The 16,115-nt window shown below is 40.0% G+C and overlaps 1 protein-coding gene across 4 annotated transcripts in view; it reads left to right on the forward strand.

Annotated features, from left to right (window-relative positions):
* The window catches only part of phkb (phosphorylase kinase, beta), an 85,116-nt gene that overhangs the window by 1,483 nt on the left and 67,518 nt on the right, over window positions 1–16,115 (forward strand). For all 4 annotated transcript variants that reach the window (XM_072464530.1, XM_072464529.1, XM_072464531.1 and 1 more), the window contains 4 exons: window positions 549–635; window positions 6,322–6,460; window positions 10,890–10,989; window positions 15,501–15,608. In XM_072464530.1, coding sequence (XP_072320631.1) covers window positions 549–635; window positions 6,322–6,460; window positions 10,890–10,989; window positions 15,501–15,608 — 434 coding nt within the window. The remainder of the gene's footprint in view (window positions 1–548; window positions 636–6,321; window positions 6,461–10,889; window positions 10,990–15,500; window positions 15,609–16,115) is intronic.

Here is a 16,115-nt window from a genome sequence, read left to right on the forward strand (position 1 = left end):
CTATGATGAGGCCACGACATCTATTCTACTCTTACTGAAGTAAAAGATGTCCTGTCCATATTGTTTAGACACCTTGATTGAGCAGGTCTGTCGTAATGTTGGTGATGGGTTTTTCATTGTTTAACCAGGCACAGTGGCCTCACTTCACGTTTGTATGCTCATGTTTAAGAAATGAAATTGCTCTATTGGACTTTCCCTACAGTACTTTAAATGTGTTATCCTTAAAAGAAGATGGATTAAGCTTTGTTCCCGCAACTTTCAAGATGATGGATATTATGCAAATTAAGTCGCAATCGGAATTTTTCTGTACCTGTGGTTTTGACACAAGGTCGAAGCTATTAAAATGCAAATCTCAGCCCAGTGAATTGTGTATGAAATTACAAGTGCTAATAATGGAGTTTCCTGAAAATGGAAATATCTGGTGGTCTTTTGCATTGTTCGTTATTCATTTTTATCACCATATTAATTAGGCAAATACATATGAATTTATGATATGGGATTATGCAAATGTTATCTGCATTGAATAATACGGACCTATGCTTTCTCAGGCTCCATTTATGAACCACTGAAGCTGTCCACTCTGCAGCGCGAAGATGAGCCTTTGTGGGAAAAGTTGGATCGCTATTACAGTGCTGGTAAGTAACGTAGACCAGCCAGCTAACGGTACATGTACTTGGACTTAAAATGCATACAAGGCCATGCTACTTGGAAGAGGTAAAGTGCTTACAGTAATTCATATTTGTACCTGTGATTCGGTAGCTGCCACTTCTTACATTGCCCATTGTTGCTGTGTGACTCAAATCAATCATGTGTTTTGGCAGTGCCTTGAATTGCTCAAAGGAAAACATAATTCAGTTAATGAAGTGTGCAAACATGACAAAACTGTAAACTGTATGGAAAGTATGGAACAGCACTGAATAGCTTTGTTAAAATTGTTTTGTGGTGTTTTGTCTTGATAATAATATTACATAAAAATATAAAAAACAAACACAACAAAAATAAATATAAATGTATCCTCAAGCGACAATGATCGGCCCGCGCCATGCCACCAAGTAAGTTCAAATTTCAGAGATTTGGCGATTTTCCAATTGGAATAACATGGTCTCATACATTTTTTGTTTGGGACACCAAAATAGAATATGTGCCAAATTTCATAAAATCTCGAAAAAGTTAATATTTTGTTCCCCATATAAAATTTCAAATTTAATGAATTCACTTCAAGTTGGTTTTGGTCAAAGAGTTTAACAACTTATTCAAATTTGAGTAATTTGGACTTTGTATGTGCAAATGGCAGCCAATTTTACATTTCTGAAATTCTGGCTATATTTTTTCACCGTACACCTACCATTAAAGGTATCACAATAATTTGGGCAACTTTTTATGCTCCACTCCTCAACACCATTTTCACAAAATTTCAGCAGTTGCAAAAACAATTTAAACAGCTGAACCATGCTTAGCACGTTTTGATCCAATATGGCCGATATTTGGTTGGGCGGACAGCGTTGCTGTATAAAACTTTTTAATGTGCTTGTCACTATCTACCTTCGGACTTGAGAACCTTCGGACTTGAGAACCTTCGGACTAGTGAACCTTCGGACTTGAGAACCTTCGGACTAGTGAACCTTCGGACGAGTGAAACTTCGGACTAGTGAACCTTCGGACTTGAGGACCTTCGGACTTGAGAACCTTCGGACTAGTGAACCTTCGGACTAGTGAACCTTCGGACTTGTGTGAACCTTCGGACTTGTGTGAACCTTCGGACTTGTGGGCAGCCACCATTTTTTTGTACATTGTAAGGTGCTGATACACCAAGTTTATTTTTACATACATTTTAGAAAAAGGGGAATGTAGAGAGTTACAAGTTTTTGCACAAATGTGCTAATTTTCCTGACTTTTTGTCACTGGGTGTTCTCTGGCCGTGCCCGTCAGTTATTTTTGAGTGGGCTCCGCCCATTGTGTGTTACTGGCCCTCTATATGACGACCATCATTGCCTTGTTTAGCGTGCACTTTGTACTTACTGTAAAATTTTCCTACTACTAATTAGTATTCACAGGAGGTGCATGAGTGGACGCACGTAAACACCCGCGCTTCACGCCCACCTCACGTGCGCTTCACGCGCACTTAATGCTTTGCACGGCCTTACAGAACAAATAAGTCTCTCGCCAGCTTATGGCGCTCGAGCCGAATAAGATAAAATCTTTAAAAAAAAGTTAAAGATAATTCTATTGATGCTAATAAATGTATGTTTGTACAGATGTATTTATTTAATAAATACATCTGTACAAACATACATTCTTAAGTATATGCAACTAGTGGTGAAGTGGTGACTGGTACTGGTATGGTAACATTATATTCATGTATGATAATATTATATTCATAAGTATTCCTTCCTGATCTGAAGGCTTTCGCATGGCTACGGTCCTCTGTTGTCAAAGCAATGGTGCAATTCAAATCAACATATGATATCTTTTGAATGGAGAAAGGCCCTCACAAAATCCTTCTAATCAGGAAGGAATCATTATTTGCCTTAAACCCATGGGGGGGAAAAAAGTAAACACATTTAAATGTGTGCCATCGCCCCCTGGTGTGATCCAGATAAGGCCACGTATCAGACTGCTGATAATCCACACACCTCAATAAAAAGAACAAGGCTTTGTTAGGGGCTCTTTGTGTCTGCTCTGTAGTAGTCATCAAGCAGCATGTGTAAATATTTTACCATTACCAAAGCTTTGCAAGTAACAGATGCAGCTGTTACTTGGGGCTGATTTGCTGCTATCGGAGAAGACAGCTTTGCCCCCGCCATTTGCTCCATTAAAAGCTTTTTGATTTACAGCAAAACCTCCCGCAGATTACAATGTGTCAAAAGCACAGCGGTGCAAACTGGTCTTGTTTAATTGTTACAATGCATGCGCTTGTCCAATTCTCCCAGGGAACAAAGCCAGAATTATTATCACTAGCATACAGACCTGCCTTCCAATACATCTACTTTTTTCAGTGGCATGACAAATCAAACCTGAATATACTGTATTTCCTGTCATTTCAATGTCATTGTTGTGTATTTGTAAACCTCCCTAACGCTTAAGCAATGTCCTTAATAGTTCAGCAATGATTGTAGTCTACTGCACTGCAAAGAATATCCTGATCATTTACTTCCATCATCCGTAATTCACTGTTCTTCCATCATTTCGCTCTCCCTTCACTCTAGCCCTCCTGGGTTCTTTATTTCTGTTGCTACACTCCATTGACTCAGCCGGTCCCTGATAACAGTGGAGGCAGCAGGCAGTGTCGCTCCACCGTCTGGCTCCTACCGATTAAGGAAAGCACTTTTTTCCTCCTTTTTCCATTATGAGCTTGTAGCAGAAACACGAGGTTATCCTAGTTGTTGTGTTTCCTTGTTTTCTCATTTCGGTTTAAAATGCGCGATTGTCTCCGTGGGCCGACTGCTCCGCGTTCCCCCTTAGCAGCTGTGCTCGGCGCATCTCGGACTATGTCTGGTGATGCCAGTATTGTTGAGGTTGGCGTCAACAATTGGCACATTGAAATTAAATGTCAAAACGCTACAGTTGGAAAGCTGCAGTTTGATTTCCCATACTTAACTGTGATTCTTTCCATGCACAGTTAACATGCATCTAAATATATTTTGCTATATTGTTCTAGGAATAGTCTAGTCCAGTATTAAATGTGGATAAAGGAAGGGTCAGAAAAGGGACAAGGAAAGACATGTTATTCTTGGAAAAACCTACGACCTTTTAATGCCTTTTCCTTATTGAAGCGTAACTCAAGTCACAGATGTTATATTGCAGAGTTCATTATGACAAAAAAGAAGTATTGTTAAGCCCGGCGTGAGCAACGAGCATTGCCATTGTGTATTTGCCATTTCGCACAGTCGCATCTGCTATAGCATTCAGCAGATAGTGTCTCCCTCTTTCTAACTGTAGCCCGCGATGCAATACTTGTGTTTTACTCTTTGCTATTCATCTCTTTATGTTTTTTGCTTTTCCATTTCCTTTCCTGTGTCTGTTTCATTCTCTCCACCCCACCGAATGCAGGGAAATGGCCCATTGTAAAAGAGAAGACCGTGTGCGTCTGAAGCATTAGCTGCTGATTTAGTGGGATATTAGCTTGATGGATGGCTGTGCAAAAAAACTCCAAAACAACACTTGATTTGCATCCTGGGGAACTTGCAGTTTGAGAAAGGATGGCGTCTAATGTGCAAATTGTCAATGTGCTGAATTATAACACGTTTTCCTTGTAATCTTTGTCAGAAGCCGCGACTCCAAATTTTCTCCGATTGACATTGTAATAATGGCAGGGATGCTAAATTAAAATATCGTTTATAAGGTCTATATTCAGAGCTGATTTAAATTGATTTATTTAAAGGTGGAGAAACTTAATCTGATTTAATAATATGATGATCAAGATGTAAGTTTTTGTTAGTATCGTATAGTATAATATAGTTTAAAACTAAACTGCTGCATGTAGCATTTTCTTGAGTAGAATTTCTCACTGTTAATAGTACAAATAAATGATGTAATCATGCTGACACAGTAGTTAGCACTTTTGTAGATGCCACGTATACAAGGAGGACGGCATTTAAAGATGAGCTGACATGTAATTCCTCAGGATCAAATTGGCTTACACATCCTTCGGCCTAACACATAATACTGCTAATGCGCTGCGGCCCAAAGGCGCCGCCCTATTATTGGTTAACCGACACAACACAAAGCAATCTCCGTGAGTCTGGAAGACCACGCCGCGTCTCCGAATGCGTCCGTACATTTAATTTACTCCACAAACGACAAACGCGTCCTTACAAGGGCACGTGAACGAGCCAATCCCAAGCGCTGCACAGCCGTCTCCGGCTCCCACCGTACGAATATAGTAAATTCAAAGTGGCTAGTCTATAGTTAGAAACAATATTGGCGTCTGGAGATACGCACTATGCTCACTATGCACGTGCACTTCATTAGTACCTGGAGGGGGGGGGCTACCTTCTGTGGTCGTTCATATACTGTGTAATTCACCCTGTCCGGCTCTTTATCTCAGTGCCAATGTGACTGTCACCTTCAATTGACCAGCCAGCGCAGCTCCAGATGGACAATGTCGATTCTCATTCAAAGCCACATGCACGCCGCCCGTATGTTTTGTTTTTTTTTTATATGCAAAGGCTTCATCCCCCATCTTTGTCTCCCTCGATCTCTTTATCTATCGCTCTGGCTCCACTCGGTAACAAATGACAGTGCAGCATGGATGTCCTCTTCATTTGCTCCGGAATAATGTGCTGTTGAAAAATGAAGTAATCCCTGCAGGCAGATTTACTCATCAGCGATGGGGGGGACCTCGGCAGGGGGAGGCGTGTTGCCGATGCATTACTTTCGCCGAGGCCAGGGCTTTGAACGTGTAATGTTTCTGAATACATTAGTGGAGGACTACCATCGCGCAATATTAACAGCTTTATATCCCGCCTTCATATGATACCAAGTATAAATGGTTCTGTTTCTTTGGCGATTTGTTTCTGAAAGGTTTTAAGGCTGTTTGTGGTCCAGATCCCTGTTGCTCATGACACAGTGAAATGAATAAAGCCTCTTCCCCTTTGGCTTAACAATGCCGGGTGGTTATGCGTATGTGTTTGTGGTAAATTATATGCCACTTATTTTGGAAAAGAGAAATGGAACAATGGTCGGCCAGGCTCCACGTGCAGCCGGCAGCAGTGTCTGACAAGTTAATGCATGTCCTGCCCTTCTCTCTCACTCCCATTTCACGCTAAACTGTCTAATAAAGCCTACGGGCCAAAAAAAAAAAAACTTTTATAAATGTCTTAAAATAATGAAAAAATACCTAACGAGAAGATTATGAACATTAATCTTTGTTTATTTCACATTTGAGTTTTAATGTTCTTTTAAAAAATGACTCATATATTCAGACATTATGAAGAATGATGATTATGATGAATAGGTCTGCAAGCTGACTTCATTTGCAATACTTTTTTGTACCGCGACGTAAAGTAAAGTTCAAGTGAAAAAAGGAAATTAAGAGTAACATGGACACGGTGTTTTTAAGAGGTTTTCAACACGACCAAACTGTCTAAAAAATGCCGTGTGGCGTTTGATGTAGGTGTAACTGAAAATAAACCACTTATGAAATTCCATTAACTCAGAGTGTGGGAGTCAGAATAGATATCATTTGTTATGTGCTGGATGTTTTAGAGATCCCGATGTCACAAAACAGAACATTTTGCAAAATTAATGTGGGAGGAGGTGAATTTATTTTTAATGAAGTTATATAATGTTTTATTTGTTGTGTGTTTCTTTGTTACTCAGTTAAAACAACTATTCTGAACTACCAGAGTCCTACGACAGGCCTTTTCCCAGTGAAGATATGCACCACCTGCAAAGAAGCCAGGGTGCGGGATTCGCTGTACTGCGCGGCCGGGGCATGGGCTCTGGCACTGGCCTACAGGTTCGTGCATAAAATTCTTGTCCTCCAGATCAAGAGCGTCCCTGACAAGAAGCCTTTTTGAAATTTTGCAGAGTCCTAGAGCAAAATATCAATTCAATTTGGTCAAATACATTTCCAGTTTAGTTCAGATATTATATTTAGGGTATAATACAAGTATCCAAGTTTTGTAATTGCAATTTAGGTTTGCAATTTATGTTTTATTAATAGGTAAATTAAGCTTCTGAACTGACAAACTAAACAAATTCAGAATAAGCAGGATGTTTTGTTGTTTTTGCAGCCTTCGCGGTTTGCGGATTGTGTCGATTTTGTTAAAATTGCTATCAAAGGTGGTATGGACGATTTTTTGCAGCAATTTTTTTATCATATTTTCTCGTGGCGTGGATAAATCATTTGTCCTGCCACGTATCAATCATAAAACGCACCTACCGCTCACCTGCAGCCGCGTCAGGCTCGTCCCCACGTTTCCGCGTGCCTAAGCGCATGGATCTATCATAATATAGTTCCCTCAGTGTACGGGGCAAAATGAAGACGGAGAAAGACAGTTCGAGCTGACGCAGAAGTGGACAGAAATCTACGGGAGACGAGCGATGCGATGCGCTCCGTTGCGCTAATAAACAAACGCACGTGTGTGTTGTATCGGTCCGCACGGGGGAGTGCGCATGCGCACTTCCGCCTGCGTTCTCAAATCGCCAAAAAATCGTCCATACCGCCTTTAATATTGCAGCACTAATACTATTTTTTTGTATTTGTTCGTTTTTTCTGCTTATGTTTTCCTCAATATTTTTTCTTTTAAATCATTTTTGACATAAAACCAAGGCTTGGAACTAGTTCAAAGTGAAGAGACGTCCACGTTTCTCAATATTAGTCCCAATCACCCATTCCTGACAATTTTTGAGCAATAACAGCTTAACAAATTAATCTAAATCAATATATCCGTGGGCAGAGTGAAGAAGATGAACAGAGAATGAACACGCTTTAACCACTGTATCATATGAATGGTGTTTAGACACAGTTGCGGTGGCACATAACAGCAGCATCTTTTCGTCAAAGCTTATTGTGCCGACAGCCATCAAAAACATTTTCTCAGCTCCAAGTGAAAGCTATAGAAAATCCCAAGCGCAAACAGACTCGCCCAAATGTTTAGACACCATTATGTACAAAACAGACCAAAAGATCTCCTTGGTTGCACAGCTTTATGCCCCGCTCTGTCCCATACGTTTCATTTTTCTGTCTGTTTGTTCCATTATGAGTCTCTAGACCTCCTTTACCCTCAGGATTTGACAGCTTTCTTCCTCCAATGGAATTTTTACTCAAAGGTTTGCGTTGAGCATGGATAAAGGAGAAGCAGAAACGTGGGTAAAAAAAAGAGATGGGGTAAAAATAGTGCGGCGCAGCAGTGTGTCCAGCGGCGCATCTCGGTCATCAGTCATGGCTTTCTTCTATTAGAATTGTCACAGAGATTTAATTAAGATGATTCTCCTCGGATAGGGTCATTACCGACTCCACACCCTCTGCATTGTGATGCGCTCACTTCTCTGGTACATGGATTTGTCTTAAACGTGGGGAACTTTACTCAACACACTATATTAGCTTTATTTTCTATCTACATGATTACTATTTGATATTGTTAAATTATGTTCGATTTCACCGTTTATTGTCCGGGTGAATACCAAAATCAGCTTTTACGAAAGGGTGGAGCGAGAGTTGCATGAAATTAAAATATGGTTTGACATCATAACTTTTTAAAACGTTTTAAAAAACAAAAAATAATCAAGTTCAAATTATGCTCAACAACACACCACTAGAAAGAGTATTTGAAAATAAGTTTTGAGGAGTAATTATAGACCATCATTTCAATTGGAAATCACAGATGAATAACAAGAAACTAATTATCCAAAGTAGTAGCAATAATATATGAATGTATAGGTATATTAAAGGCGGTATGGACGATTTTTCGGCAATTTGAGAACGCAGGCGGAAGTGCGCATGCGCACTCCCCCATGCGGACTGATACAACACACACGTGCGTTTGTTTATTAGCGCGACGGATCGCATCTCGTCTCCCGTAGATTTCCGTCTCTTATGAGACAGCTCGAACAGTCTATCTCCGTCCTAATTATGTCCTGTACACTGAGAGAACTATATTATGATAGATCAATGCGCTTAGACACGCGGAACCGTGCTGCTCTCGGGGGACGAGCCACACGCAGCTGCAGGTGAGCGGTAGGTGCGTTTTATGATTGATACTTGCCAGGACTAATCGGCAGTCCACGCCACGAGGAAATAAGACTCAAATTTGGGCCAAAAAAATCGTCCATTCAACCTTTAAATGAAAATAGTCTTTTATATATAACTCAATAGTAATTCCCTACACATGCTATTGTACTGAAGTCAGGGGCAACACATATAAGAAAACACAAAACTAATAATTACCGTATGTGATCTCGTCGAGCTATACACGCTGATAATCATGTTTAAGGTAAAAAAAAATATCTTCTGTCAAAATCAGAACAAATACTATAAAGTATTAAAGTATGTGTTAAAGGGGTAGATCTCTGGCACAGTTGCAAGGGTCGGCCCAATGAGCATAAACTTCAGCTTACACCTTTTCTGCATGTCAAGTGTTTTTGGACCGAAATAATCTAATAACTGACCGACTGATTTGTTTACTTACAAGGTGTTCTGCCCAGTGTTACAACTATTATGAGAAGAAACACTTTTATTCATTATTATTGACCCCATGGCCAAAACAACTGGACAATATTTCATTCACAACGTCTAAAAGTTTTCCATTTGCTTTATGAAATGAAAAGTTAATATGACATATACAGCCAGATACAAATAACTTTACATTTATTAAAGTCACAATTAAAAGATTTCCATTTGCTTTATGAAATGAAAGGTTAATGTAACTAATAAAAATACATTTGTTTTGACTTTTTCAACTACAGATTCAATTGACGCTACATTTTCGCTCTTAAAATTCTCAAACATTTATTCAATTGTGACGCGTATTGTTATAATTAACAATTCTTCACTCTTATCTATACATGACACGCCTAATCACAAGCCGGATGCATCTTTGTACTTAGCAGACGTCATGGTATCATACTCGGACACGTTTTTGCAGAGAACAGACTGAAAACATTCTTCTGTTTGCAACTAAATATTTGCTGGCAGGGGTGAATGCCCAGACCATTTGTGCCATCAAAAGGCACGAGGCAAGGTTTTTCGGTGTGTGCTTTTATTTTCCTGTTCCAAATGACAGTAGTACTAGGAACCTTTCTTCTAAAATGTCACGCTTACTTTGTCATTTAAATTATATGTTTTGCCACCAAGGATTGATTAGAGATTTCCATTTAGGGGCAAAGAACAAGTCTAGCTAGTAATCAGTGCGTGTAATCTCTTGTATTTATCCAAAACTCTGCCTCATCCCACTATTTCTGCCATAAAATACAACGGCTATTGTAAGTTTCGAAACATTTTCCGGATGCTAACAGTTTCATTTATCCCATTTGCATTCTTCAGGGTCACACATCCGCTCCACGGTCTGATTAATGCACGGCGTCGGAGTGAAATTCAAACAAGTTTAACCTTAGCTCGTCTGCCAATACCCAAAGTCTTTATTAGTGCGGCCTTTGTTCGCCGCCTCTGACGTGCTGGCCCCGACAGGATTACGCACACGCTAATTGATAGACTTTTGAATGCCTTCCTATATTCATCGCACCCTTTGTAGCTGCTCCGTGACTGCCAATTAATACAAAAAAAAAGTTTAGGATTATTAAATGAAAAGAGCTCATTACCTTTTGTTAGGATCTCACCGCAAAACATTATAAAACTGTTTAAACTCTTAAGAACTCACACAGGGTTAACTATGTAGACTTTCAAAATAGTCATATAATATAATAATCATGCAAATGTTTTTTTTTTAATATGCCTTTTGACCTGATCAACTTGTTTCGGGTTAGTCGTGTTGAGACAATTATCATTTTTAGCTTGCTTCAAACTACTTCACTCATTGCAGTTGAGCTTAGGTTGTTGTCCTTCCACAATTTGAGACATTTGTCGAATTGTCTTGACAAGATCTTAGTTTTTATTATAGACAGAAACGGTTAAAAGTGTTATCTGTCTGCTGTAGCTGTATTTCGACCGTCATTCAAATCAAATAGTCACCAAACACGTTAAATATTACACTAAAATCAATTTGATTCAATGTTTCTCTGCACTGATCTGTTCATTCACGGTGTAATATCAGTTAAATGATGCGTGTATTCATTTTGACGCAGGTTTGGCACAAAATGATCACACGGAAGAATGTATACGATTACAGTCATGCATTTTAAAACGTTCAGGTGCATTTTCCGTAACAGTGACACACATTCGATTCATGTATTCAGCCTGAGGACTCGGTTTTTTTGTTGTGTTTCAGACGTATCGACGACGACATGGGCCGGACTCACGAGCTGGAGCACTCTGCCATCAAATGCATGCGCGGGGTTCTCTACTGCTACATGAGGCAGTCCGATAAGGTGTGTCCCCACTCCTCTCTTCTGCACGTTGGGTATTTACACAATAAAACGGCCCAATTACCGCATTGTGTTAGTGATCAAAGGTGCCGTTATTATCAGAGGCTCTCCACTCTGAAGGACCGGACACATCTGTGATCGTCATAACCAATCACGGGAGGAGCGGCTCCTTCTGACATAAGGGCTTAATAACTGGCAACCTGTTAACTGCTGCGGGCTCTGGAGAGGCTTCTTCTGTGATCTTCTCCATGTCCAGACTGATGTAGTACAATGGGAATTATGAGAGACATTTACCTTTAGTCATAGATGTATTAGAGCAGTGTTTCCCAACCAGGGGTAAGGGGACCAAGGGGTACGTTAAACAGCAGGTGTTGGCTAGAAGGTTTTGGCACAAATCATTAGAACAAGAACATATGTATCTCTATTCTAATATAGCGCTATAGGGGTTGGGGTCTCTCAGGCAAAGCTTAGGGGGTTCACGAGACAGAAAAGGTTGGGATGCGGTAAAGGGCCGGTCAGGCTTTTAGATAGGATTTGAAAACACCCCGTCCAAATAATTTTGTCCGGGGGTACGGGGGCCGATAAAACGAGTAGCTTCGGCATTCTCCGGACCACGGCTCGGCAGCCAATCAGATACAAATGGCCGTCCCTGCACTTGAAAATGCCCGTCCACATTCTCTATCTAAAAGCCTGGGGTTCAGGACTAGTAAATACAGTACATAATGTTGTTTGGCCTTGCTTAAGATCTTGGGTCCTAAAGTGCTGCTCCTGTGTTACCCCAACAGTATTGGTTAGTTCAAATGCAAAGAACACAATGTACACTATATCTTACTGTAAGCTAAGCATCACCTGGAGGCAGGATGAGGTTCAGTAGGTGCAGTAGAAATGTACAATCAATATCAACTACAGTAACCAGTGGAAGAGTGAGGGCTACAGGTCAAGTACAGCCTTGTTTGTAATGTATGCCGACATTTTTATACTGTATCTATCAAGAATATGTTTTATACTATAACAAATCTGATCCTATGTGCAATTAATTATCATTTTGATATTTGTAGCTCTGTCATGGTGGAGCGAAGTTGCCTCACATTAAGAAGGTCTCTGGTTTGACTCCTGGGCAGTGTTTGGCCTTTCTGTGTGGAGTTTGCATGTTCTCCCAGTGCCAATGTAATTTTCCTCCAGGTGCTTAGGTTTTTCCTACCTCTAAAAATAGGGTATTCTCTGTGGGCAGAACTCTCCTGAAAAAGAGATTCCAAATCTCAGTGGGACGTTAGAGTCTGAAGATTAAAAACACGTCAGTCAATCTTCCTGATGTTATTTTCTCCCACACGAGTGCCATCTTGTAATGGAGTCACCTGCTATGTGGCCGAGTCTGTGCACTGGCAGAGTGAGCCTATAGCACCATTATTTTCATCTTGCCTCAACCTTGACCTAATTTCGGGTAAACGTTTCTATGTCTTAATTGCAAAGTACGTTTACACAGTTAATTACATCCGGCGCTTGTTCTCTGGGCCCTGTCCTCCACACTTACAGGGAACAGGGCATTTTTAATGGAGACATGACATGGGGCAACTGCAGGGCAAGCCTCGATGAACAGGAAACACAGCAGGGTCATTTTGCAATACAATTATATGGGACAATTTGATTATAAATTTTGACCATGCTTAAATAATGATGTGATTTTTATGATTACTCTCTGGTATAATGCAAAACTTTATTGTGCAAAACAGTTTTCTACTGTATTGTAAACAACGAACCGATGTTTGTCCATGGTCTACTCAACAATAGGGGCATTGTTACTTGGAAAAGGTCTGTCCATCCACATGTTTTCATCAAAAAGCAGAAGAGAAATAAAGGATTAATCATGCTTGCTATACTTTTATTTTTTTATTGTTCTAATATTAGGGTCAAAAGCCTGTGTAATTATTGTGCCAGTCCAAGGTCAAGATTGTATTAGACTACCGTATACTGAACTGGCAGTAGTTCATTACTAAACATAGCTAGAATTAATATGTACATTTAACTAAAGTTAACTAAAATTTGCTGTGCCTTTGTTGTGTCAGGCTACGCTTCCACATGTGTGTATTTTTATATCTAGCCAATATTGTTTTATATATTTTCCTGACCTTTACAACCTCATATTGACAAATGAACAATGACAGTACTAATGATTAGAGGCATTGACCCAGGGCCACTGCTAGCCATTTGGGTGCCCTTAGCAAAAATGCTCAGTGGTGCCCCCATGCCCCGAACCCCCTTCAAAATAAATTATGAACAATACTTAGGGGGTCTGGGATCATATTATTCCTTTATTCTGGTGCATTTTAGATGTAATTCTAATGGCAACTAATTACTCCCCCAGTCCCTACATTTTCTTGCTCTGCTCCTGCTCCAGTGTCACCCCAAGCCCTTCTCCTGCTCTTCTGCAGAACAGATCGAGGCTCTAAAAAACACTACAGGCTGCAAACTATTGATGCTCTCTGTTGCATTTATGAAAACGTGATTTAGAAATTTTGTAACAAGTTGAAGCACTTTGGCTTTGTGCACGCCGCAGAGACAACTCTGTAGTTTGCCACGCCAGCTGGACGCATCACACTTGTTTCATTCTCTCTATTTCATGGTTTTTAATTGAATACGAGGCAGATTTTCACCATCTAAAGACCGTTTTGCTCCTTGTGGGTCAAAGAATACGTATATAAAGCCCCTCCCAGCTGTGCCTCTGATCCGTCTGTGTCTGTTTTAAACTGTGGCTTGTACAGTGGAGCTGCCCCTGCACGTCTCCAAATCGATTTGGAGAGAGCGGCAATGTTACTCGAGTTAATGTTAAATGGCAAACACCTAAAGACTAACTAGGCTTACTATATAGGCTCCCGGTTTAATTGTAAGTATCAGTGCTGCACAAATAGCCATGTCATTCAGTCCAAACTGCCTGGTCAGGTCGATGCCACACCATGCTCGACTGCCAACACCTTCGAATGTTTTTGTCACATTGGTTTGATTTGCTTGCTATTCTTGTTTCATTACAGCACTGCAGGCCACATTTTGGAGAAACACAAACAGGCTGGAGTAGAGAGTGCTGTGGCACCGCCATCATACGATAGCATACGAGTCGCAGTGGGACAGTAGAAAGTGGGGCAGAGCTTGCAAAAATGGGACAAAGGGTCTTGGCTATGACCTGTCTAGAAGAGAAAGAGGGATTGGAGGAGAGCATGGTGCACAGAGGTTATGTGCCAAAGGAAAATGGTTGTAAATTTTAATAGTAGAATGGAAATGATAATAATGGAGTAGAAGTATATAGCTGCGGTGTGGGGAAATGTTTTCTCTTAATAGGGAGTTTTAACATTGTCAGTGATTTCTCAAAAACAAACAAGATAGAAATGGGTCCAAAGGCCAATTATTTATAACTGAGTGTGACGGGCTGTGCGGCTCAGCTGTGATTTAGTGTGCAACCAATGAGTACAATACAGCGTCTACACACATACACAAAAACCCTCTATTTGCCAGTGGACATAAGGGCTGTAGCAATAAACCAGAGTCATATATTTTCTTGACCCTTTTGCACTTGAACTTTTTTTTATACTGGGCAATATGTTACGTGTCACAATTGTAAGTAGAGCATTGTAGCAGGTGTGGAATTCTTAAAGGTGAAAGGTTTTTATAAGTCAGAAAAGTAAAGGAAAACCAGTCAGAATAAATGTATTTATATGTTTTCTTAGATATTGCACTTTCTGGCTCTTCTCGCATGGGTTGCAATTGACTGGTCATGCTATTTATTTTCAGTAAGCAAGTAAGATTTCATCCCAAAATAAGATCAAATAAAAGCATCTTACTACTACTAAAATGTCTTTACTGTGAACAGATTTGCCTCTCTACAGACCTACATATTCATAACGTAATTTGGTGGATGCTTTGCCTGGAATGTTCCACAGAATGTCATTAATGTATCTACTGTCTCCATGAATAAATTTGCTTTCACCTTTTGGTCTCCGCAGAGTCACAAGAAATCCAAAAATACTCTGCTTGCTGTTTTAGATAATTGCCTAGAAATATCAAAATCTCAATTCGCATGTTTTTAAGTCAGTTGGCGTCAACCTAGTCAAATATAGTGGACAATGTTGTATTTTTTTCTGGGTTGTCATTGCTAATCGAAATAAATGTGTAACTGTGCATTCCTAAAAGCAACAAACACATTGATGATGATAATGTTGCTACACATTTACATATACGTGTATAAGTAGTCTAAGCACTGTTGGTATAGCTAATATCTACTGAACATTTAGCTGTAAATGCCACAAAATATTTTACAATTGGCATTCTGTACTGCTATATCGTATAGTAGTATAGTTCCAGTACATTTGCTGTTTGCTGTTTGCACTTTGCACTTGAATTCAAATGCCAACAGGTCCTCTTTGACGACTCAGAATCGATCCTCATTTCCATGACGGGTGCGTTCCTCTGAGCTCCTTCGCCCGTTGACCGTTCCCTCCTTCCCCTGTGCCCGTGTATGTTTGTAGGTGGAGCAGTTTAAACAGGACCCCAGCCCCTCTAAGTGTCTCCACTCTGTCTTCAATGTGGATACCGGAGATGAGGTCTACACCTATGACGACTACCACCACCTGCAGGTCAGCTGTGCGGATGAGACATTCAGACGAGACAGTTTGATGGAAGCTGCGGAAATTGTGGAATTGTGAAGATTAAACTATTAATCAATAACAACATAAAGAAATCAGTTTATCTATGTGGAGCTGACAATTTTGATTTTTAAGTGCCAGCATTTTAAATTGCCTCTTCCTCTTGACGCGTGAATATGTCGGGTAAATTAACTTGTCAGATGCAATGAAGAACCTCTAAAAAGTGGCATAATTTGTGCCGACAGCATCTAATATATTTTAAGTGGCAGAAAGTCAAAGTTGGCTGCAAAGTTTCTCTTACCTTTTGCAGTAAGAGTAAATGTACACAAATATTAACATATTTTGACCTGATAATAACTTTAGTTTGTTTGAAAAGAACATTTGGTTTTAGGCTGAACATGTATTTATTCATTAAATGTATTTCATCTTTTTAATTTATTTAATTTAATTTGAGCCCCATTAGCTACACAATCAGTTTAGCCTTTTTACAACATATGT

Source organism: Eucyclogobius newberryi, unplaced genomic scaffold, assembly GCF_026437365.1.
Source record: "Eucyclogobius newberryi isolate DKJ021-1_F unplaced genomic scaffold, fEucNew1.0.hap1 SCAF_5, whole genome shotgun sequence".
NCBI classification, from domain to species: domain Eukaryota; kingdom Metazoa; phylum Chordata; class Actinopteri; order Gobiiformes; family Gobiidae; genus Eucyclogobius; species Eucyclogobius newberryi.